The sequence below is a fragment of the Chanos chanos genome, chromosome 2 (assembly GCF_902362185.1).
Source record: "Chanos chanos chromosome 2, fChaCha1.1, whole genome shotgun sequence".
Lineage (NCBI taxonomy): Eukaryota > Metazoa > Chordata > Actinopteri > Gonorynchiformes > Chanidae > Chanos > Chanos chanos.
Window position 1 is genome coordinate 53,768,650 of NC_044496.1, and position 23,045 is coordinate 53,791,694.

Consider the following 23,045-nt stretch of genomic DNA (forward strand, 5'->3'; position numbering starts at 1 on the left):
GCGTGTAATTGGCATTGTAGAATCAGATGAAGCTGCATAGCCTTTAGTTATCGTGCTGGGTATCGGCTTTCATGTTTGTACATAGACTCAGAGCGGGCTATTTGTACATATACTCTAAACAGGCTAGCTGTATATATACACTCTAAACAGGCTAGCTGTATATATACACTCTAAACAGGCTAGCTGTATATATACACTCTAAACAGGCTAGTTGTGTTTTCCTCCACAGAACTTACTACTGCAGCATTATTTCACCATGAGCGTTAACTTCCAAAAACCTTTTCAATGCAAGCCTCACTTTATGTAAAATTCCAAATGGGGCGGCTCTGTGGGAGCCCCCTGACCCCGAAAATCCACCGCCGCTCTCCTATTTGTCTAGTAAGCTCCAGGCGTCCTGGGTTTCTTAGGAGATAAGTAGTTTTGGCTCTATCAAAAAAAAAAAAAAAATCCACAAAGCTCCACGAGTTGGTTTGAAATAAGAGGACTGTGAGAAATTCATAAACCATCCAAAAGGTACAGATTAAATGAGAATTTCGCCGGCGATCAGTCCACAGCGAAATCATTTGGTATTTCATCTGAACGTCGTTCACTTGTTCGATCTGCGTGGAAAAACAGCGCATTTTAAACTACGTTTTACACTCTGTGTACTTCTGTCATGTTTCTAGAAAACTGTTTGGGTCTTTTTTTTCCTCTCTCTCTCTCTCTCTCTCTTCCTTCATATCTATTCCAAGCATTAATGTTTCCAAGCATTTATTCCCAACATAATGTTTCACCTCACTAAAATATTGTCATTATTAAGGGGAAGCAGTTGCTATGCTTGATTAACATGATGGTGGATTTTTGGGGACATGAATATTGGATTTTTTTTTTATTGAGGGGGCTTTTTGGAAGACAAGGGGGCTAGGAGAGGGGAATAAAAAAGAGAATGCCAGTAGTGCCCACTCAGCTATTTTCCCAGTCAAGATCAAAGGCAGCGCTGGACTGGCCGCACCGCGGGAAACTTGAAATGTGCCCTGCCTTTGTTTGCTGTTGCTAGGAGACTTACAGACAGCTGAAAGTGTTTTCAGTAAGCTACAAGATCAAAAACATTTCAAATATAAATTTTTAAGACTGCTATGTTTGAGGCCTAGTCTTGCAATTTATTGAGGACGTTCTTTTAAAGAAGCACAGTAAATAAGGCTTCCTCTATATCCTAAAGTTGGTCATGGGTTAAAATGAGGGTTTATTGATTTTCCCTTTCTTTTAGCACCAACCATAGACATGCACTAACAAGTGTAATTGAAAGAAAATAGAACATTGTAGTTTTCTTTGAATTATTTATCAAATAGTAATTTTCCAGGAACAATGACATACTGACAGTTACATTCCAGCTGTATGTTTATAAATAAACACATAAGTGAATATAACTGTGTACATCTTGCGTCTCCTTCTCTCTCATTTTCTCTCTCTTGCACACTCACTCACTCACACACACAAACACACTTACACACAGCATAGAGCCCCCCCCCCCCCACCCCAGCTGTTTGAGAGAGTGCGAGCAAGACAGAAACAAGACAGAAACAGAGAGACAGAGAGAGAGAGAGAGTTACTTGAGCGTGCACACAATCCATTTCCTTTACTTAGGCGACACTTCTATTAATAAGTGTCTTAGTATGCGACACTGGGAGCTCATTAGCCATTATTAGTCTAACACTTAAATAAATGTCAGAATGTGCTGAACAAGGGCTGCTGGTAATGGGCCCTTAGTATTATCAAGATTGCTCATTTAAGAGTGCGTGTCACATCAGATAAAACGCAATGCTGGCATCACGGCTATGAAATAAAGGCCCAGCCAGGCGTGGAAGGCCTCACACCACCCCATGTGAAGTGAATGGCGGGCAGCGTAGATACCTTTAAGGAACCAAGATGGCTCCCCTTGAATAAATAGCCTAAATAAGCGTGAGCCTTTATATCCTTACAATTACTTAACGTCGTTTGCAACCACGCAAACGGAAAACGCGACCTTTCTAAGCTTAGTTACTCTCGGTGTTACGCACGGGAAGAGAGCCCTGCCCTGTAATTGGACAACATCGATGTGTGATGACGTTTTGTTCCTTAGCAACAACACACCAATCGTCTTACAGTAGCGTGCCCCACCCCACGAACTTGAACTTATTACTTCGCCCCATGGATGACTTTTGAAAAATGTTCTAGCACACTTTGGCCTCACAAGCTTTCTTCAGAAATTAGCCTGCATAGGCTACTATAATATGTACAGAATTTTTAAAAAGTCATTGCGATAAAATTCAGTTACAACAAGTCGAGGGTGAACTGCGCAATACTCATTTTTACCAATTATATAGCTGTTATTGTCTAAATGAACTCAGTTGTACGTTAAGGGTGCGGAGTCTGCATTCTACTTAATGGAACAAATCACAGTGCGAACACCATAAGAGTCCAGCCGAGAGTGACCTTCATGTCTGGAACGATTAAGATTAGAATCGTGCAGCGTCTGCCTCTTGTTTTCAAAAGCTCGAGCCAACTGGCACAGTACAAGCGTTCTCTCCCAGCTCCCCGTCTGCCGCAGCGACAATGACAACCAGTTACCGCATGGCGTGCAAAGATGACAAAAATACTTACAAGCCAAGGGATTCTTCAGGCCGTCCAGGCAAACATCACGCGACTGACTGAGATAGTAGTCAACTACTAAGTAAGGCAATACATGTGGGCTATATATATGACTAAACTGTCACTATTGACCAAGTTTTTCAGCACTTTCTGGCATACTTTTTCAATCAAATATTGGCAGCCTGTATCAAATGCCTACTCTAAAAATGTTTTTAATTATAACTCTCCATTGAGCCAACGACCGTCTATCGGCACAATCTTGTTTGATTTGATCGACATCATCCGACTGCAGGCTTAGAAGTGTACTTGAAGACATGGTTGGTCAAACTCGGTAGCCCATCCATTAGCAATGGAGTCTCTCCAAAAAGCAGTCCGCAGCAAAGTGAAAACCGGGTGTTTACTCAATTTGTCCAGTGCCGTATTACAGCATTTTGTTATACGAAATAGCATGCAGGCCTTTTAGACTCGGCTGGTGAATCCTTCAAAGTGTGACATCATCTACAAGCATAATGCCAAAGACATGATCAGAAAACATTTCATCAACCTGATTCCCCTTACAGTTCTCTGTGGAACGTGGAGAGAAGCATCAAACATATAAAGGAATAAATGCAACGTAGAATTGTAAAAAAAATAGTGGTGAGAACAGAATCTTGGAAATGGAGTGAGCACTTTTACTTAAACTGAAGTTTAAAATATATCTACATGTAATTTTCAGTGAATAACCTTCCCCCAGGGTAATCTTAACTTAAAATATGTAAAATGGTCGTTGGATTAGGTTATAGTCCGGAGTGGGATCACATATATTTGCACTGGGGAATGACGGTCATCTTGAATGAATGATCTGTCTAGCACATAATACACAAACACAGCCATAATTATTTAAAGATAGTGAGTACATTTCAGGCAGAGCAAAGTAAATTTGAAAATATATATATATGGATATATTGGATGTGTTCCTCTGGAACTACGCATGTTATGCAGTTAATATTATTAATAAATAAATGTTTATCTTTTCAAGTTGAAAGGAGAGGTTGTGGCCTAAAAACCATTCCGAAAGAATTTTTTTATGGCTGACGTCATTACTAGGCTAGGTGTAGAGAAAATATAAATACAGTCAGCATTTTCAATTAACTGTGTTCATAATACCATTATAGCGGGACTAATGTTTTTTTTAAGCATGTCAGCTATAAAAGCTGCCCGCTGTTTGTTTTTACAGCCCGTCAATAAAAAGAAACACATCCAACTCACGTGGAAAACTTTCAGGCCGACATATCCTGCTGAATTTTCTTTGAGATAACTATACGCAAGATATCAGATGAAGTGCTTAGAATATGCGGGAAAACTGACCATTGGACATAGACTGACAAGTAGGCAAGGAGATGGTCTGAATGCCAAACTGGGCAATACTTTGGCATTTTAAAATTAAGTTTTCCACATGCAGTTTTGGTTATCCCTCCAGGATAAATTCAGGGTCCACACTATTTGCAGTCGAAATCTGTTTTAGGCGACGATGATTCAACTTTTCAGAAAAGGACGAGACGTGAAATGCTAGTTGAGTGCGTTTATGTAACGGATGAAAGTAAGAACAACGTACCCAGAATCACAAATATGTTACTCCACAATAAAACGTGTTCTTTCCTCTCGCCCTGGGCACTAATGGTTCACTTTTTCTTGCTTGTGACTGCTGCCTGAACTCTGTCCCCCCATGGTGACAATAAAATGCTTCGGTTCCTCGGAGTTCCATGAAAGCCGAACAGTTTATAACGTTGCGAGGCAAAAGTAGTTGTGTAGAGAGAGATTTAGTAATGGTAATTAAGAGATGGGATTCTTGAGTGAAAGGTCACAGAGGCCAGAGTTACACACTCCCAAGGGTAGTCAACGAGTGGACTTAAATTTAAGATCAAATGTGAAGTTACATTCCAAACAAGTGTCCCTGTCGTCAAATATCCCTACATTCTTTCTGTTACTTCACCATATTAACATCTTAGAAGATAATCTATATGGATATATGGAGGCACTTTTTAACGACTTTTTGATCATTTCGAATTTCTGGATAACACAATTAAAAGCAATTTGTGTTACGGTATTTAAATCTCAAAAATAATTAAATGGTCAACAGAAAAGCGATACGTCGAAAAAAAACTCCACTGTCCTCTAGCCACCGAATCCAAAGGAGCGGTGGTTTAGTAAACTACGTTTGCGCCAACGTCATACATTAGCCTCACAGTCAAACAACCTCAATGCAAACCAATGTAGCTTTATTCACAGTACGCGAAGAGCTCTGTCTACTATGAAAGATTTGGTGAGAGATGATTTTTCTTCTCTATAACGGTATTAAAAGGCGTAAACCCCACTAGACAGCGGGGCGATGGTGACGTCACAGCCCAAGAGTCACCCGCCGTGTGGACGGCGTCGCTCAGTAAAGACTTATCGACAAAAAAGTTTGGCCGACAATGTGGGTGGACAGGGCGTGAAACTACTATCATCATCAGTTCTGAATGAAAGAAAGAAAACATATATTCAACAAAAAGGGAGGTTCATTCCAATTCAGCTGCGTTGTTAGGACAACGAGAACCATCCCTCAGATGATTAGTTCCACTTCAAAAGAATTTACTTTCCGGCGCTGAAAACGTCCCCCTTTTGTGTCGCTACACAGGGTTTTCACCACCGAAAAGAAGAATCGTATGTTTATTCAGTCTGTTTATTTTTTCTTCTGTTCACAGTACAATTGTATTAAATAAATAGAAGAATTGTCACAAAGAACTGGCAACACATAAACACGTAAAAGTTATAATGAAATACATTTGATATTTAAGCTAGAAAAGTTTTTTTCTTTTTCTTTCTTTCTTTCTTTTTTTTTGTAAGAAAAGGCTTTTGACTCTCCCTGCAAAATCTGATAGTAGGATATCACATCCTCCCACAGGAGTGCAATTGCAACAAGTCTGCATCATAATCGTAGATGGATGGCCTAAACGGAGCAATGTAAACGCTGAACAAAAGCTTAGATCTACTGTGAGCTATTTTCATAGCCATGTAATTCAACAAAGTACACGCACAGTGTTCCACCAACTGACAGAGACAACTTTTGTAGTTTGACCTATTTTTCTCACTGTTTCCTGCATTCTGTCTTCTTTGGCTATCACTGTGGGAAAAAAAGAGACTATATCTGTGTCAAACTCAGATACGTTAAAAGTGGGATTCTAAAACACCAAAATGGCAGGCTTGGTGTATGGCACATGACCAAATAAACAACAGTGAGCTAATGGTTGATTATGGGAGATCATCTTCAGTCAGCTCCCTCCAGAGTGTTGCACCTTCACTTACACTGTTATGATCTGTAACAACACTGTTAATTTTCCAATGACCCATAATAATGCTTACTTTGTGCAGTGAGCGTCTGAAGACATGACTACGCGGCTTATCTAAGACTGACAAGGGTGTGTAACAGCAATATGTTGCCTCTTCTGCTGCGATATTTAATCTAAGACTCGAGAATTAAAATAAAAGCTGCCACCAGTGAACAGGGGATTTGCTGGTCTTTTCAAGAGCAAATAGCTCTGCATTTAGACATCGCTATGATGATTTGAGGCGATTTATACATGGTGTATAGATATTATTCTTTAATCTCAGTGCTCAGATGTTGAGATATAAGCTCCATAGTACTAGTGTCTTATTTGAAACTATCAGATTTAAAATGACAACATGTTGATTTTAGGGATTTTGTGGAGGACCAATAGAGGGCACACGTCCATGCTAGCTTGTACACACCAAAAGCCCTCTGTGGACTATAATTACAGTCCAATAATGTGTTATCACCACATGAGTGTTAGAGAAATGTACCTATGGATGTCTGTATAAATGAACGGAAGTGCACATTGTGACTTGCTCTGGTACAGACTGTTAAACAGCACCCGCATTAGGTGCTATTCTGATTAACGAGGATTTCTTGTATTAACTCTAGACTATGAGTGAGCAGTAATACATACTACATGCATTTACATTAACTGCACATAACAATGTACTTTTCTGTTTAAATTCTTTGTTTTCAGAAAAACAGAAAAAAAATGGATTTAAAAAAAACCCAACAACAACAATTCCATAAATTCCAAAATGACAGCAATGGGTCAACCACAGCACAGCGTGTAATTTAAGTTTTGGTGAGTCAATGGAGGCTGCCTCGGGACCCATGGCTACAAATGCATATAAGAAGAATTCACTGTGTCCTTGAAGAACGAAGGCTTTTTCTGCCTCCATAATCATCAACAAACTGTTTCCCTAAATGTGGCATTATTGAGATGTTTCACAACAACATGTTGGTCTGCGATGAGCTATGAAGCGCATCCTGTTGGTTCAGCCCCAGGCTTTCTCTATTTGTAGAGCATATTCCATTTCCCTCACTGTTCCCAGCCCCCTAGTTCTACTTTTAAGGCTTTTCCATACAGTTTTTTAACCATATTCAAATGATGGTTCTCTCCTACAATCAAATTACCGTTCCTCTGTACATGCGTGGTAATTTAATTGAAGATTAAACGGCTTTCAGACTACAGAGCACATGTCATTTTTTTTTTTTTTCAGTAGTGTGTATAACAAGTGAAACAGGTTCTTCTAGGTCTGACTCTGTATGATATCAGAAGTCTTACAACATGACAACTTTATTGACACTCAGAAATAGCAACACATAAAAATCTAAGATCAAAGGACAGTGACAGAAATAAATACAATTATACTTCAACTCATTGCAAAAAAAAAAAAAAGAAAAGAAAAGAAAAGAAAAGAAAAAGAAATCAAAGCATGGTAAACGCACACTACTTTTTTTTTTCTCCCTCACCCCATTATGGAAGGAAGAGTTGACTTCCGAAAGAGGAGACGGTCTTGACTCAAGTGAAGTGCAACTAATTGCTCCTTTCATCTATCCAATTAAAGGCTGAATTTTAATCCAAGTAGTTTATTTTTTGTTTTGATAACTCATCACGTGTCCTTGCCTTTTAATCAGCACCAAAAAAAAAAAAAAAAAAGTGTACATTTCTTTTTCATTCTCAGCTGAGAGAAGAGCTTCCCACTATTCATGCTATTGATTTTGATCAACCACTCATGGTATAGGATTCCACTTGGGCGGCTTAGGGGGGACTAATTGATATAGCTATGAAAAATGAGGAGGTATATGATAACCTCACCAAAAAATAGCTAGTGAGCGACCCCTCTTTTACTGTGGACGTGTGTGAATGCACAGAGGATGTAAAATGACAGACAGGATCAATCAAATATCGATGTGTGTAAGCGACCTTAAAAGGACTTGGCTAAACACGCGACTGCACATTGTCAGGTCTGGTGCTTACTGAATGCTTCAGAGCCTCCTGCAGCAGGAGTAGCAGGAGCAGCAGCTGAATGAGTTTTTTTCTTTTTTTTTTTTTTTTTTTACAGTCAGCACACTTGGCACAATTCCCTAGCCTATCTGTGATTAAATAACCCAGTTATACGAGGTAATCAAATGCCTCACCCGGGGAAGAATGTTTTCGCCAGGAGAATACGGGAACACACACAGAACACTTTAGCAGGTTCTTAAAGGAGGAACTTACCTCCGGCGCAACAAATAACAGCGTTTATTAGCTTTTCTGCTGTTTTGGCCCACCTTGATCTGAAACGCCTCAAAACTACAGCAATTTTACATATAGGTCAGTGGGAACAGTAGTACAGAGAATAGTAAAGAGAGAGAGAGAGAGAGAGAGAGAGAGAAAAAAAAAACTAAACTAAGAGTAAAATATGCAGTGCTGACTACAGATCTAAGGAACCCAGTAGCTATTAAGGAAATTATTTGGGGAGAATAACGGCACAGAAGATTAATTAAAGTAGTTGGTTTTAACTGATTGAAAGGAAATATGTCCATGCACAAGCATGCAGGCCTAATTATTTCCAAACCCTTGCTTGTCTTATTAGGCTCAGTAAACAAAAGTGCCAGTGACTTGAAATATGTTCAAAGGCAGTCATAAAAACTGGAAATAATTTTATAGCAAAACCCAATCAAAAAAAAAAAAAAAAAGGCTTTATTCTCCCCCCAAAATCAAAAGTTGGTTGCGCAGAACAGACTTCCTTGATTGGAATTTTAAGTCTGATCGCTCAGACATGGCCTACGAGAGCGATGAAAATGAGACAGCGAAAATAATTAGCATGTGCGAGTGTCACACCATAGCTGTCTACAGCCATTTCTACCTATGTGATTTGCACCGCTAATCTATTTTTTTTCCCCCCATAATCCACGTGTCTAGCCAGAGACTCAAGCTTGAGTCGGACACCAAGCGCCAGATGAGACTCCATGTAATATCCCACCTTGCTCTTGGCCAGCAATCACGGAAAGGCGGCACGAGCTTGTGGAACACAAATTCCTCTCTCTGACCTCAATTCATTGGAATTGTAAATGATTCCAATGCAATGGCCCTAATGAGTCATAAATTACATTGGGTAAGAAAAAAAAAACGAAAAAAAAAAAAAAACATGCCGCTGACTGGTTGGAATTTTGCTGAATGAATTTACATGAATTTACAAAAAGAAAAGAGCAACGAGTTGTTTCACCTAAACTTACCTCAGTCTCCTGTCAGCTCCTCCTCTGTGAACCAAGACCAGGCTCATTGAGAGAGAGAGAGAGAGAGAGAGAGAGAGAGAGAAAGCCTCACACACAGCAGTTCCCTGATATCATAAAAAGCCAAAAGGTATTTTTCGTACTGCCCTTCAAGTCATGAATTTTTTATGAGAGAAAGACTTCCTCAGTCCCCCCCCCCCCCCCCCCCCCCCACCCTTTTCCTCTTCGCAAATTGAAAATTTAGAGACCCATTCAGTTCTATAGTATGATTGCATAACTCCGCCACTTACATAACATCAGAAAAATAACAAGTGTGACATTCATATCAGCAGTAAGGTTTTATGTTAATGTATGAGATACTAGCGCTGAGCCAGGGACCAAAGTGCTAATTACTCCGCCGATATCCGCCTCTAATTACGGGCTAAAGGAATTCGAAGAAACGCAGTCTCTTCTTTCATGCACAAGGATTTTTGTTCCTTCGCTTAATCAATACATCTAAAACAGGGATTTATATCCTGACAGCTAGGTGATTATGATTTCATGTCTTTCTCTGGCCTTTTGAAAGTTGCTGGCACAGAGGATCCAATGTATTATATACATATATATATATATATATATATATATATATATATATATATATATATATATATATATATATATATATATATATATATATATATATATATAAGAAGGTTTTAGTGTGTAAAATTGGCTGCTATTTATTCTCTTTGTGAGGGTGGGGGTTGGAGGATGGCATCAATGTCTGCACAAAGATTAAAAGAAAAACAACACGCTCTACCAACAAACACAGATACATGGAATAACACATCGAAAAGTCACTCCTGCAAGCCTCTGCAAGAAACCAATACGCAGAACATTTCAAGCATTCAAGAGAGACGCCAAGCTTTTAGCTCCAGCGATGGTGTGTTTGTCCAGAACCTTGAATATTAATCATATTGATTGTCTGAGAGATTAAGGAAGGCTCTATTGATTATCCTCCTTCACCCCTTTGGCTTTTTACCTGTGTTCCTCTAAGTCTGAAACTCACTGAAGCCCCGATAACTTCCCTCAGCCTTTCTGCACTATACCCAAGCTACCAATATCAGAGACTCTTACAAGCTTCTAACGTGCTACAAGAAAGCCTTATGCGACATATGCACTGTATGAAACGATATAAATATGGAATAAGCTCTGGAAAATATGTCTACTTGGCACTTGAGATGAGTGGAGTAGAAACTTCCAAACTGCTCAACAAAGGTTACCTGTAAATCTTTGCACCGCCGCTCCAATCCTTCATCTAGTTCTCTGCCCTAGAGTGGAAGGTCAGCACCAAACCAAATCCGATTTGTCCCTACCATTAAAGTCATTGCCTGTAAGTATATATAATCACTCAGCAAGCTTACTCAAACTGTAATTGAAATGACCCGGGGGTGGGGGGTGGGGTTAGGGGGGGGGGTGTTTCATCACCAGTGACACCCCCCCCCCTCCATCTATTCCACCATCCATCACTGCACGGTTTGGCCCCCAGGTGCTGGTATATCACTGAGAGGTTCACAGCGAAAACACCATGGCAACACACGTACTGTTTCCTCAACCACTGTTCCAGAGGCCTAAGCATATATGCACAGGCAACCAGCAATAACTAAAAAAAGAGAAAAGAAACAATTCAAGGCATCAGGTCAAGTATATATTAATTCAGCCACTGTGAATAGCAAAGAGTTCGCCTGTGTGTTTTGACACGGAAACGCGGCCAGTGAATGGATGAAACTTCAATAGAGGGGAGGTGATCAGAACCGCCCGTCCCTCAGATATGGAGTACACAGGCTCGATTACATAGACGGCTCACGGCACATCCTGAGACAGATCAAAATTAAACGCCAGTGATTACACACCACTTTGAAACAGCCTGGATCATGATCAATGCAATCCCCCTGATTTAAAAGCACAACCTCAAAAGACAGTGGATTTCATAAAAAAATTCAAATGCGGTATCTTACGACAGCCTCGCATTATTATAAATGAAATATGACTGAGCTGAAAGGCGGGGTAAAAAAGACAACAGGCGCTTGAGGTCTCCTAGTAGTCTTGTTTGTCAAACCAAGAGAATGTTGCTCTTTGGGTACCTTGATCAAAGCCTCTTTAACATTCTTGTCCAAGTGCTCAAAATGCATTCTTCATCATGTAAATCATTCAAAAAAATAAATAAATAAATAAATAAATAACACTGCTAGCTTACCAAGATAAAGAAATGAAATGAACCGAAATGTATCTAACTGCTGTGGCAAGAGCCGAGACAAATTCATCATAAACCAGAAAATCTGGTTTTGACATGTCTTTTTTTAGCATGTTTAGCTGGCTACTCTCGCCTCGTACATAAAGGCTTGCCAGCTGCCCTTGCCAAGAAGTGGAAGGACACTGTGGCAACACTCTTAGTTGATCTCTAATGAAAAGGATGTGGAGGAGAGATCAGAGGAATAGAATGATGGCTATGGTTACCCCTCTGAAAGCATGGGGCTGCTCTTCAGAGTTAGGAGCTTTCTCAAAGTTGGTTCTTCCACCCTCTCCCCTCCCCTCCCCTCCCCCTCTCCTCACCCTCATCTCAAACATGGCAAAATCTCAGAGACTTTAGACTTGTGAGATGGATGGAGAGAGAAAGATTTGCTTTGTCCACCCTTTTTAGGAGCACATGGGTTTCTGCGATCAGCGCGGACCCTCCTGACAGGAGGTCCGCACGCAACCTGTTGTCACATCCTTCCACAACCTAACCAGTGTCAACACCAAGTCACGAACATACAGTAATTGGCTGAGCAGGGACCTTTAATGTCTTCCCCCCACTGCCCTGAGACGCCACCATCAGAAACTGTCAGAAATATCTCTTATGTATGGCATGGATAATGAATGAAAAAATAGGAGGGGGCGAAAAAAAAAAAGACATCTTTTTAAAGAAATATCCATGGGGGTAAATTTCGAACCTATAAAATGCATCAAAAGATAAAAATGCATCAGATACTGAGAGGGGCGGGATCCCTTCCTGCTCCCGAATGAGGCTCGGTTGAGGGGCGATACTACATTTTTGGGAAAGGGGGGGCACGAAAAATGCAAAACCCCTCATACTGTGGAGCTTAGACTTGGGTTTGACAGCAGAGTTATTTGTGTGGCAAGTGAATAGACAAGTATTTAATAAGTCTTGGTACCAGCTGAGCAACACGGGGGGCTGGCACCATCACTAACACAAGAACACTGCACTGCGGACAAACATGAGAGACATCCAAGGGGATAAGTCCAATCCCCCTCACCAGTGTTCGGCAGAGGGGCGCTAGCATCCCGCATTTGCCATTTAACTAGTAACTAGAAATGTCCAAAACGCGCAGACACTCACAATTTCAAGACTTAATCCTTTGCACTGCCTTTCGCTGGAAACCTGTCATACTGTCAATGTTTTTTTATTTGTTTGTTTGTTTGTTTCTTTGTGTGTTTAATCTATATTTCATTTCAGTTGTCTATTCATCAAACGAATGTTGTTTCTGATTAGACCGGGGGCACACATAAACCAAATTATATTAGCTTAGATTCGCAAGAGTACATAACAGCAAAAGAGACGACACCTTTTGAGTCGAATTTTTTCACTAAACTCACGCTTCATTTCTTTGATAGCCTCATTATGGCCTCACCTCTAAAAATCAATTTGCCTGTGTCTTAAAGCATTGCTCTCATTACACACTGTTAGCGTCAGAAGCGCGCGCGTGTGTGAGAGTGTATGTGTGTGTGTGTGTGTGTGTGCCAGGCCCTCAAAGCCTCACGCTCCTCTCCTGGAAGCACATGAATGGAAGCAGCTACGAGGGAGAAGACAGAGAAGAGCCGCAGCTGCGTGCAGAGGCAGTTTGGAGGTGATGGAAAGCAGCAACTTGAGAGACGGTCCCGGAGTAAAAACGCGATTCGCACGAAGTGAGCTTCGGAGGCGACGCCTCATCAAGCGGCGGAGCCGCGGCACAGGACACCCACCTGCCCGCAGGACCACACTGAAGTGCAGCTGCAGATTAGGGGGCCGAAAAAGAGGAGTATAGGCAGGAGAGAGGGCCGATGAGAGAAAGAGAAATACTAGGCTTCGGTGGAAAGAAGAGGGGGTGGGTAGCCATGGATGAAAAGAGACCTCAGCCCAGGGAACACCAAGACAACTGGCTTGACCTGGGGAGGATGGAAAGAAGCAGGAATCCAATTAAAATCGCACCCCATCGACAAAACAGCCGCCACCCCCCCTCCCCCCCCACCCACCCTTCACCCGGCTGATGCAACATCGCCCTGTGCCGCCGGATGTACCGTTTGCGAACAGTCGGAAAAAAGCCGGACACGGGAGTCACGCGGCGGCCTTCACACAGAACGCGCCCTACGCGGGGACAAAGACATGTCACGGCGCAGAGAGTTAGTGACACTCAACCTGTCTTCCTCGCACGCTGCTAAGGAAGAATGAAACGCGGCGAGAGAACAGGGTGTGCTAACGCGTGTATACGCCATGACACTGGTGCAATGCGTGTACCCGCGGATGACTGACAGATAACTCCAACCAAACAAAAAGACCATGGGTAGATGTTGCTAGGCAGAATGAACCCTGAGGTTCAGTGAGATGCAATGAAAGCGAAAATAAATAAATAAATAAATAAACAAGCAAAATAAAAGAAAAGAAAAAGATGGGTGGACCGAGGTTCTATCATCCCATTTGCAGGAGTGATGACATTAAAAAGAAATGGGTCAAGGGTGCGGTCAAACACACCCTTGGTAGAAAACACAGGGAAGAGTCTAAATGTTCTCAGCACAGATAAACTGTGGGTATTAACCTGGGGGGAGGGACCTCGTTTTAAAAAGGGAGTTTGGGGGGGGGGCGGTATATATTCACGTTGAAATGTGAGCACCGCCGTGCGTACCAGATCAAATGGAGAAACAGATTATTTCTCCCAGGAAGAGACCTTTATTCAGCTTACTTACATTTGTATTATGTTGTAAGGAAGAAATTAAAAATGGTAACTGAGAAAAACAACGAAAAGGTAGATTACAGCTTTAAAAAAATCGAACATGTCTGAGTTCTAGTCTAAGAAATTGTATAGTTTCGTGAAATAGGTACTGGTCGGGAGCTTCTGTTTAAGACATATGGTTTACCTACTAGAGCCTCAGCAGAACACCAGCCTGACGACGGCAAGTTCATGGTATATCATGAACCCAGTGAGACGCTGCGAGTGTCCAGAAGAAATAAAACCTCTTATAAGGCCTCTTATATATGAATATTATTAACATAGAACCATGTGAGTACAATAGTCCAGTTCTCCATTTAAAGAAGAAAGGAAAAGAAAAGAAAGATTCTACCTGATCATCCTGATTATTCTTAAACATGCCACGATTAATGAATCCCTTGAACATAGCAATGTTTTGTGACAACTTCGTATCATTTGTTGATGTTACATTTCATTTTGTGACCATGTTAGGTTCCTCTGTCCCTCATGAGTCCTGAGGTTTATTTACGATGCTTTGACTCGTCTGAGACTCAAACAGACCTGACCTTAACCTCACAGGGTCACTTAGTGTCAACCAATAAGCTGACTTAGACTGGAGAACATTGTTAGGAGAGAAGACACCAAAACACAGCATCAGGAGGCACTGTCTGAAAAAAAAAAAAAATCGTATTACTCCAACTCCAGTCTCACCTAACTGGCCCAGTACATGTCAAGGAACAGTTTAAGTTTGATTGGCAGGTTAAACTCCAAACAGATGTCTTCAGTCTTAAAACTGACAGTTATTTATTTCCCTCAGTCGACTCTGAGGGCAAACATGCAACCTCACAGGAAGTGATACGGGCTAGCCATCATACTGGAAAGTTTTGTCCAGTTAGAGATCTTTTTCAGGAACGTCATATTTTGAGAAATGAGAGCTTCATATATTTTAATTCATGTAAAACCCCAGGATCGTGGGAGAATGTATGGACTCACAAGAGATTTTCGCTATTTGCTGAGCATGCTGAGCGCGTGAGCTTGCTCTCGAAAGCGAACACGTTAAAAGAGTGGCTTAAAATGCATAACAGCCCATACACACATACGAACTGAGAGGATGGTGATGACTCAGACATTGGCCTATTCACATCAGGTAGGAACCGGTGGTGATCTCTAAATAAACCCACATAATGAAACATGCAGAGCACACTTCTGAGTAAAAGATGGAAATCTATCTCTGCAGTCATTCTGTAATATCTTCTCCATGGACTTTCAATGCTCGTCATCCTAATCATCCGGCAATATTTCAGTAATAAGAGCATGTTGCGGGAAAAAAAAGAGGTTAAGGTGACAGTCTTTCTTCTTTTAATATTGCATTTATTATACTGCATTTGGCCGGGGCAATGGAGTAATTGACTCATTCTGTAGTCCAGTATTATAATCACAGGGAAACAGCTGTGAAAACTATCAAACAGCTTCAAATGAGACCCCACAAAAGCACTATGTAAGAGAGCACCAATATGACCAAACGTCAAGTTTTGAAAAAGACATTATTGTGTGACTTTGTTTAGCATTAAGATGAGAACAAATGAATTACCAGTATCCACAAGTGTCTGCACCAAAGTGCTTGTCAGTTTAAATAAAACTACGTTCTTGTGTCCATTAGCACCATAAAAGTTGGGATTCATTATGGTAAAATACAGTTTTGTGAATTTTTTTCCCTCTCTTCATAAAGAGCAGGTAATATACCGTGAAAGGAATGCAGATTACTTCATTTACAGTCAAGCACGACAGAGATGGGATTTTTTTTTCTACTGGTCTGGGGTTTTTTTTGTTGTTGTTTCCTGAATCACTGTTTGATGTCAGATTTCAGTCTAAAAATTCTCAGAAAAATATCTCGCTCAAAATTTCCACTTAGCAAATCTTGTTCATTTTTCTGGATTCATTATCAAACAGAATAACTGCTATGGATTGATTAATGGATGATTTTCAGTCTTAATTTGGAATAAGTCCTCATTGCAAACTTGTTTAGTTTTTAATAAATGCACTGTGAATTTTTCTAGAAACGTTTTTTCCCGAATAAACAAAATAAATATTTATCTATCGGTTAACAGGTTAATTTCCGGAAATGAAGGAAAAATGAATCCACAATATCTAGGCTACATGGCATTAATAAATTCTTTTTTTTTTTTTTTTTTTTTTTTAAATGGAAGAAAAAAAAAAAAAAAAGAAAGAAAATCAGGTCAGTGTATTTTGATAGGAGCCCCTTGGGGTCAGAAGGCTTCAGTTTCTTTCTCTCCAGCAAAACCAGTCAACAAGGAAGGTTGTGATGTTGCACATCTTATTTCAAGCTCAGTTCACACTCACAAATAAGCGGCCTAGTTATCTGAGCTGAGCTCTGTGGTCACTGATTTTTCAGCAGTTTCTCCTATTACGTTGACAGTAAATGTCCGTCGCCTGTAACGCCGCTCTTTGACAGTCGGGACAGACTGTGCAAACTACGAATGAGTTATACTATTGTAATAACCAACGGAATGAGTCTTTTCATGCTTAATAATATCCAGATGTCTAGTAGCAGTGGTCTGATGTGGCACGGAGTGTAGCGCTAACAGGGTCAGACTTGAGTATACCAAAATGAGTGAACATGTCCTATTTTAAACATATAACAGTGTCACACTCACTGGGAACATTTTGCTTGTAAGTGGAAGGCCACTGACACCAAAAGCAGACCGAGTATCTCCCATAAAAACGTTGTTCCAAGAGCAATGGTCACACTGGACCTCTAATATGTATTAAGAAAAAAAAAAAAAGAATTACTCTATTTTAATGAGGGCATTCAGATGAATGCTTGTGGTTGGTAAAAACAGATTATTACAGGAAAACACATCCCCAAAAACATGGACATCGAAACCATTTGTTTCTTTTCCAAATATTTACAAATTATACCCTTTGTGACAAAGACTGTCATATGTAAGATTAGGAGGCATATTAATCTATGTTGGACAAAACAAGTAAAGACATTGTTAGACAAGAAGTGCAATGCATGTATAACATAGAGTAGGATTTTAACAGACTTGTTCTTGTGGTCATTCTGGTGACGAAAGCAAGTTTAGAGGCAGATAAAATGTTTTATAATGCACACTTTCTGTTCCCTCCTAAAGATCACAGTATCATCCCCGGGCCATGGCACAAATCTACTCCAGGTTGCATTGGTAAAAATGTTTGAGAACTTGGAAACATAACTTTCTTTCAACACTTTCAAGACTTTCAAATAACCTCTAAGGTGGGGCGATATGTAGACCAAAATCAGTCTTCTGTGTACACACAGTCATTAAAACAAACCTGTAATGATAATGAAACTTGTAACACAACACATACAACCAGTCAGTGATTTCAGTGGAGCCGTCCAGGACTATTTTAATTGGTCACAATTCCAAACAGATCACAAAAACATTTTGTGTGTCTGTGTGGTTCCAGGGGCCACATTCTTTTCATTCTGGGCAAAGCTATGTTTGGGGAAGACTCTGCAGGAGCAGGTGCAAATAATTTGTGGATATTGGTAAAATGTTTCCACCAAAATAAAAAGCAGGTTTTCACTACATTGTCACTTCACTGCACAATCAAAACCTCAAAGTCAGCTTTTAGTAAACTCTGTCTTTTCCAAACAACAACTTTTCTCACACTATTCTCTGTGATAGTACATCAGTGATTATGGGAATTTTTTTTTTTTTATCATTCCAGTAAACTTTCTTGATCATGTAATCACCCAGTCTCACAGAAGGCCACCACATACTCTCAGACAAACCCTAAGTGCTCAGGCCAACTGTTCCACCTTTTCTCAGACTTGCTTTAAACACCAAAATATGTGATTAGATTAGACAAATTGTTAGATTTGAAGATTTCTCATTCACATAACTTGAGATAAACCACAATTACACCACAGTTACATCAAAAGCATGAGAGCAAGAAATTCATGAGCTGAGTGGACCATGCTGTTTCACACTCATATTACTCCCTTATGACTGGCAAAATGCCTTGCATTTCACTAAATACTAATTCAGTACCAAGAAACCCGAAATGTAATCTACTGATATCTGGTAATACTGAACAAACAAGGGGGGATACTGAATTCGTGAGGCTCTCCAACAGTCAAGCACATTTTCTTTGAGAGTGCATTGAGTTTAATCACACACGGCCTGATCAAAGAGAATAGAGACACTTTAATGAAATATTGAATGCATAATGAATGTTACAGTATATACAGTAGAATTTTAATTAAACATTTTAATTCTTATCAGTAGGATTGTATATTGGACATTCAAATTATCCCAGAAGTAGAATGAGCTCTTAAAATGTTCCCAACAAAGAGTGAAAGAGAAAAAACACAAACGTATGAAACACATGTAAAGAACTAGAGAGGGGGAGGTGCATAAAGCTACATGGACCCCACCCTACTGTAAGAAAAAGAGCAAGCCCTCCACTTGCTTTCAGTTATTTCATTTTATATATATATATATATATATATATATATATATATATCTTACAAACACACACATAACTGTCGTTCGATATTTGTGACTTTCATTAACTTTGCTTTACTCACACGTTGTAGAAACAAGTCATAGATAACATTTAAATAACCTCAGTTTCACATTACGAAATGATTAAACACATTATGAAAAAAAATACTTCACAGGATGTATAACATTTCATTTGACTTTCCAACAACACATAAGAAATATGAGTATATATATATTTTTTTTCCGTCTCCAACGATACATGGAAATAATCCTTAAAAGACATAAACCGGGTGTCATACACCAGGACAGACTATGGCTTCAAATAAATGATACGTCCAGTTTCTCTTTCTTTACATTCATTGCCTCTAGCTTTCAGATACAAACTAAGATATATAGCGTGTGAACATTATGGTTGTCTATATTCGATTTTGTATGCCATTTAAACTACTGTTTACAAAAGAAAGGAAAAATACATTTAGAAAAAATACAATCAATAAAACTGACGGGGATGTAAATGAGCCTTTAGCCAACTCTTTAAACAAACTTGAACGATCACCAACAGACACAAACCGAACTCACCAATACCATTAGAGCGTCACCAACCACAGTTAAAGCTTACGGTAACACATTGCACAATGCTACTTAGTCACCTCAGATTTTGCCTTTGACAATGTGACATGGAGATGCATGTTTCCCATTTATTAAGGCCAGTAAATTGACAGTGTTCAATCAGTGCCCACCTGACAAGGCTATGGTACCGGATGTTTAGTAACTGGTACAGTAGAAGTTAAATAGAGGATACGTCATTACCGCAGTGCTTGGACGGGAAAGCCTCTACCCCAGTGTGACATGTATACCAGCCATTCACAAGAGTTTTCTGGAAAGGTGAGTTAGACGCAAATGTCCTGTGGCTCGGACCGAAAGTGTGACTTGCCTGGCTGCATGGATACTGTGCAGGCTCGTGTCTGTAATTGCCTCGCTGTATCAATAAAGGGTCCAAGAGAGACTGTGGCCTGTGTGCAGAATAGTCCAAACTGTTGTCAAACGTGTGATGGAAACGTGACCTCAGAGTTGACTCACTGCGAATCTCGGGAGACATAGACTCTTGCGAGGGAGCAGTCGGCAGGGCCCGAGTCACTGCGGCAGGAGACGATGTGTCTGGTTGTTCTGACACTTCGGGGGATCTGACCTCGGCAAGGTGCTCGTCTTCTTCGTTGATTTTAGCAATGTAGGCCTTACAGTGGAGTTTCATGTGTTTGCGTAAGGAGCTTGGGTGGGTATAGCATTTCTCGCAGCCTCTGACTTTGCAGATATACGGCTTATCGCTGGAGTGAACGTGAGAATGCTTCTTCCGGTCGCTGCTGTTTGCGAACCTCCGATTGCAACCTTCAAATTCACACTTAAAGGGTTTTTCACCTGGGATAAAGGAAGAAGAAATGCCCGCGTGTTACGAGTGAGAATCTGGTCGTTAATCAAGAACTTATACCAAAGTTTCAAAAGCGGAACTGATTATTTACAATCCGCGAGTTACTGGCAGATGCTATAGTACCTACCGAAAATGTTATGCAGTGACCTTGCGCCTGAGGCATGAGCTACTGTTAGTAAACTCTGATAGTTATAAACTAGCCAAGGAATACTCCAATTAAAAATTACTTCAGGTCTTCCCTCTCAGAATTAATAAAAAGGGTTTTGCCGGACATCTGTAAATTTCAAAATGTAGGCCACTGATTTTTGTTTCACGGTGAACAGGTTAAGAAAAATACAAATAGGTTTTACTACTTTTAAATACTGGTCTTCCTTGTTCTTACGTAAAGAAAACTGAAAGCAAACTTGCATTAATTAAACGAATTTATGTTCATTTCAAAGTCTTAATGGGGTGAGAAAATACCATAAAACATTTGGGGGAACAAGAGTTAGTGAACTATCCGACACAATGAGTAAACTAGTTTATAAGATTCAATTCAGTATCAAAATTCTACACAAATATATATCAGCTAGACGAAGTTAATCTGAGCAGGTGATGTACGCGTGACATCTGATGGTTTCAAGACAAAATACAGCCACCTTCTTTTGATGGTGTAATTCGTTTTCCGCTCGGTTCTAAAGTCGTAATTAGGATATTCCCTCATTCGTTCATTTAAAAAGAGAAAGTGCATTAAACGTTTACTCAAATTACAGCCTTAAAATCACAAGCAATCTATGTGTAATTTAACGACAAGCTCAATCTTAAACCATAACATGACGTCATTTTTCATCGAAGCCCACTTGGATCCTATAACTTTAAAGCATGTTGCACGGGCGGGCGCAGAGACGTCCCTACTGGGGCTGCAGCTGAGAGGAGCGTAAAAGCTACGTCATGGCTCTCCGGTGTCCCGAGATTTATTTATTTATTTCATTGCATGAATCAGTATGAGAGGCACCCAAACAACTGGCTATGAAAACGACTTCTCCACACCATCTGGCAACTACTTGTATTCCCTAAAATACGACAACTGCCATCATTACAACTTGAATTCGTCAGTAACTAGTACAGGCATAAACTATAATGACATAATGATAAAAATAATGAAAATTCTTCTGCTTTTCATGTTAATGCTCCTGAAATAAACAAGACAAAACATTCAGCTATTTTTGTTGCTTGCTTTGCAGAAGCGGTTTTGCCGGAATATCTTGCAGCTGGGTAATACATCTTTTACAAATGTGCTTTTCGAAATCACAACCTCATAATAAATTAATATGTATCTTTAATCTCTTTATATTGTGCTATTCTTCGCACAGAAACAAGATCAAACAAATTATTAATGGGTGAAAATATTCATCCTTGTGCTCTCCATGCGATGTTAGTCAAATATGCGTTAATCAACCATTCAAAGGTTTTATATAGTCAGAAAAAAACTCAAGCAATCTCATACATTTAATCTGTTTTATTATTTTAAATTCTCTAGAGACAGCTGTCTTAAATAGAAACTAATAGAACAAATATTATTATTACTATTATTATTATTATTATTATTATTTTTATTACTATTATTATTATTATTATTTTTATTACTATTATTATTGTAGTTATTGTTGCTATTGTTATTATTATTGTTTCACTAACCTGTATGCGTTCGCTTATGAATCTTGAGGTTTTCGGATCTTGCGAAAACTTTTTCACATCCATGAAAGGGACAGGGAAAAGGCTTTTCCCCTGTGTGGACTCTGACATGGTTCACCAGTTTGTATTTGGCTTTGAAGGGTTTTTTATCCCTGGAACAGTTCTCCCAGTGGCACACGTACTCGGAGTGCTCGGGTCCCCCGACATGTTCCACCGTCACATGGGTGACAAGTTCATACATGGTCCCAAAAGTCCTACCGCAGGGCGGTTTGCCAACCCCCTCTTGGCCGTCACTCCATTTGCAAACCAGCTCGTGCTTTGGGTTCTGCCTGGAGCACCTTAGGAAGGTGTCACCCCCTCCACGCTGCATGGCCATATTCAGGGGCTTATAGAGCCCCAGAAATTGCGTAACTAGCTGCTGGTTGTTGGCCCTGGGGCCGCTGAGAGTTTGGCCGTAAGGGTGCGTTCTTGTGAGAATATCCCCTGGAAGACCCAACATCACTTGGCTGCTCAGATCTCGGGCGGCATCGGTGGAACCGTGGGCCTGCTCGTGATATGCAGAGAAGAACGCATGGCTCCTGCCATCCCTATAGCTAGGGAGGTCACGGTACCTTCCAATTGCGCCATGTTGGTTTGCCCTCGGTGCCAGTTGATCTGTTACTGGTGGCATGCCCGCTCCTGACAGATTGGTTCCAATGATAATGCCCCTAGGACTGTGTTCTATGCGGTGGTTGGTGTATCCAGTGTCTGGAAGATGGGGGATCGAGTGGTCAACATATGAACTGGCCCTCGTCTCGGGGTAGTCTCGCAAATTGTGCGAGGGGCAGAGTTTTAAGGAAGTGCCAGTGGGGTGCCCCATGTGCTCCCCTGCCAAAGGTGGCAGCACCACGCTGGGTTCAGTATTGCTCTCCCCGGGGTTGACGCAAGAAAGAGGGCAGCCACTAAACCTCGACAGACTTGTCATGTTTTGTTGTGAGTTTGGCTGTGAGTTTGCAAAATCAACCAACCTTTAACGCTCAAGATTACCTAGAAACCATGTCCCCATTTCCCCTGCTGTATATCATCTGCATGTGCAGCTCTTGGCCGTGAACATCGCAGGCGCAGGAATAAGACCCAAGTTCGTTAAAGTTGATGTGAGTCCCATGCCGTTCACTTTGCCCTCTTGATTTGTGGCAATAACCGTGGTGGTAAAAATGCTTCGAACCAGGCCATGCTGCAATATAAAAGCACAGCGGGCAAACCTGCTTTTAAAAAAAAAGGCGCTTTGG

General features: G+C 40.5%; 1 protein-coding gene across 1 annotated transcript; it reads right to left on the reverse strand.

Moving 5' to 3' along the window:
* Positions 1–19,464: 19,464 nt before the first annotated feature.
* On the reverse strand, positions 19,465–22,741 carry zic6 (zic family member 6). Its single transcript, XM_030766728.1, has 2 exons — positions 21,781–22,741; positions 19,465–20,093 (listed from the first exon to the last, which is right to left on the reverse strand). The coding sequence occupies exons 1-2, from the start codon at positions 22,739–22,741 to the stop codon at positions 19,465–19,467; spliced, it is 1,590 nt and encodes a 529-aa protein (XP_030622588.1).
* Positions 22,742–23,045: the final 304 nt, after the last annotated feature.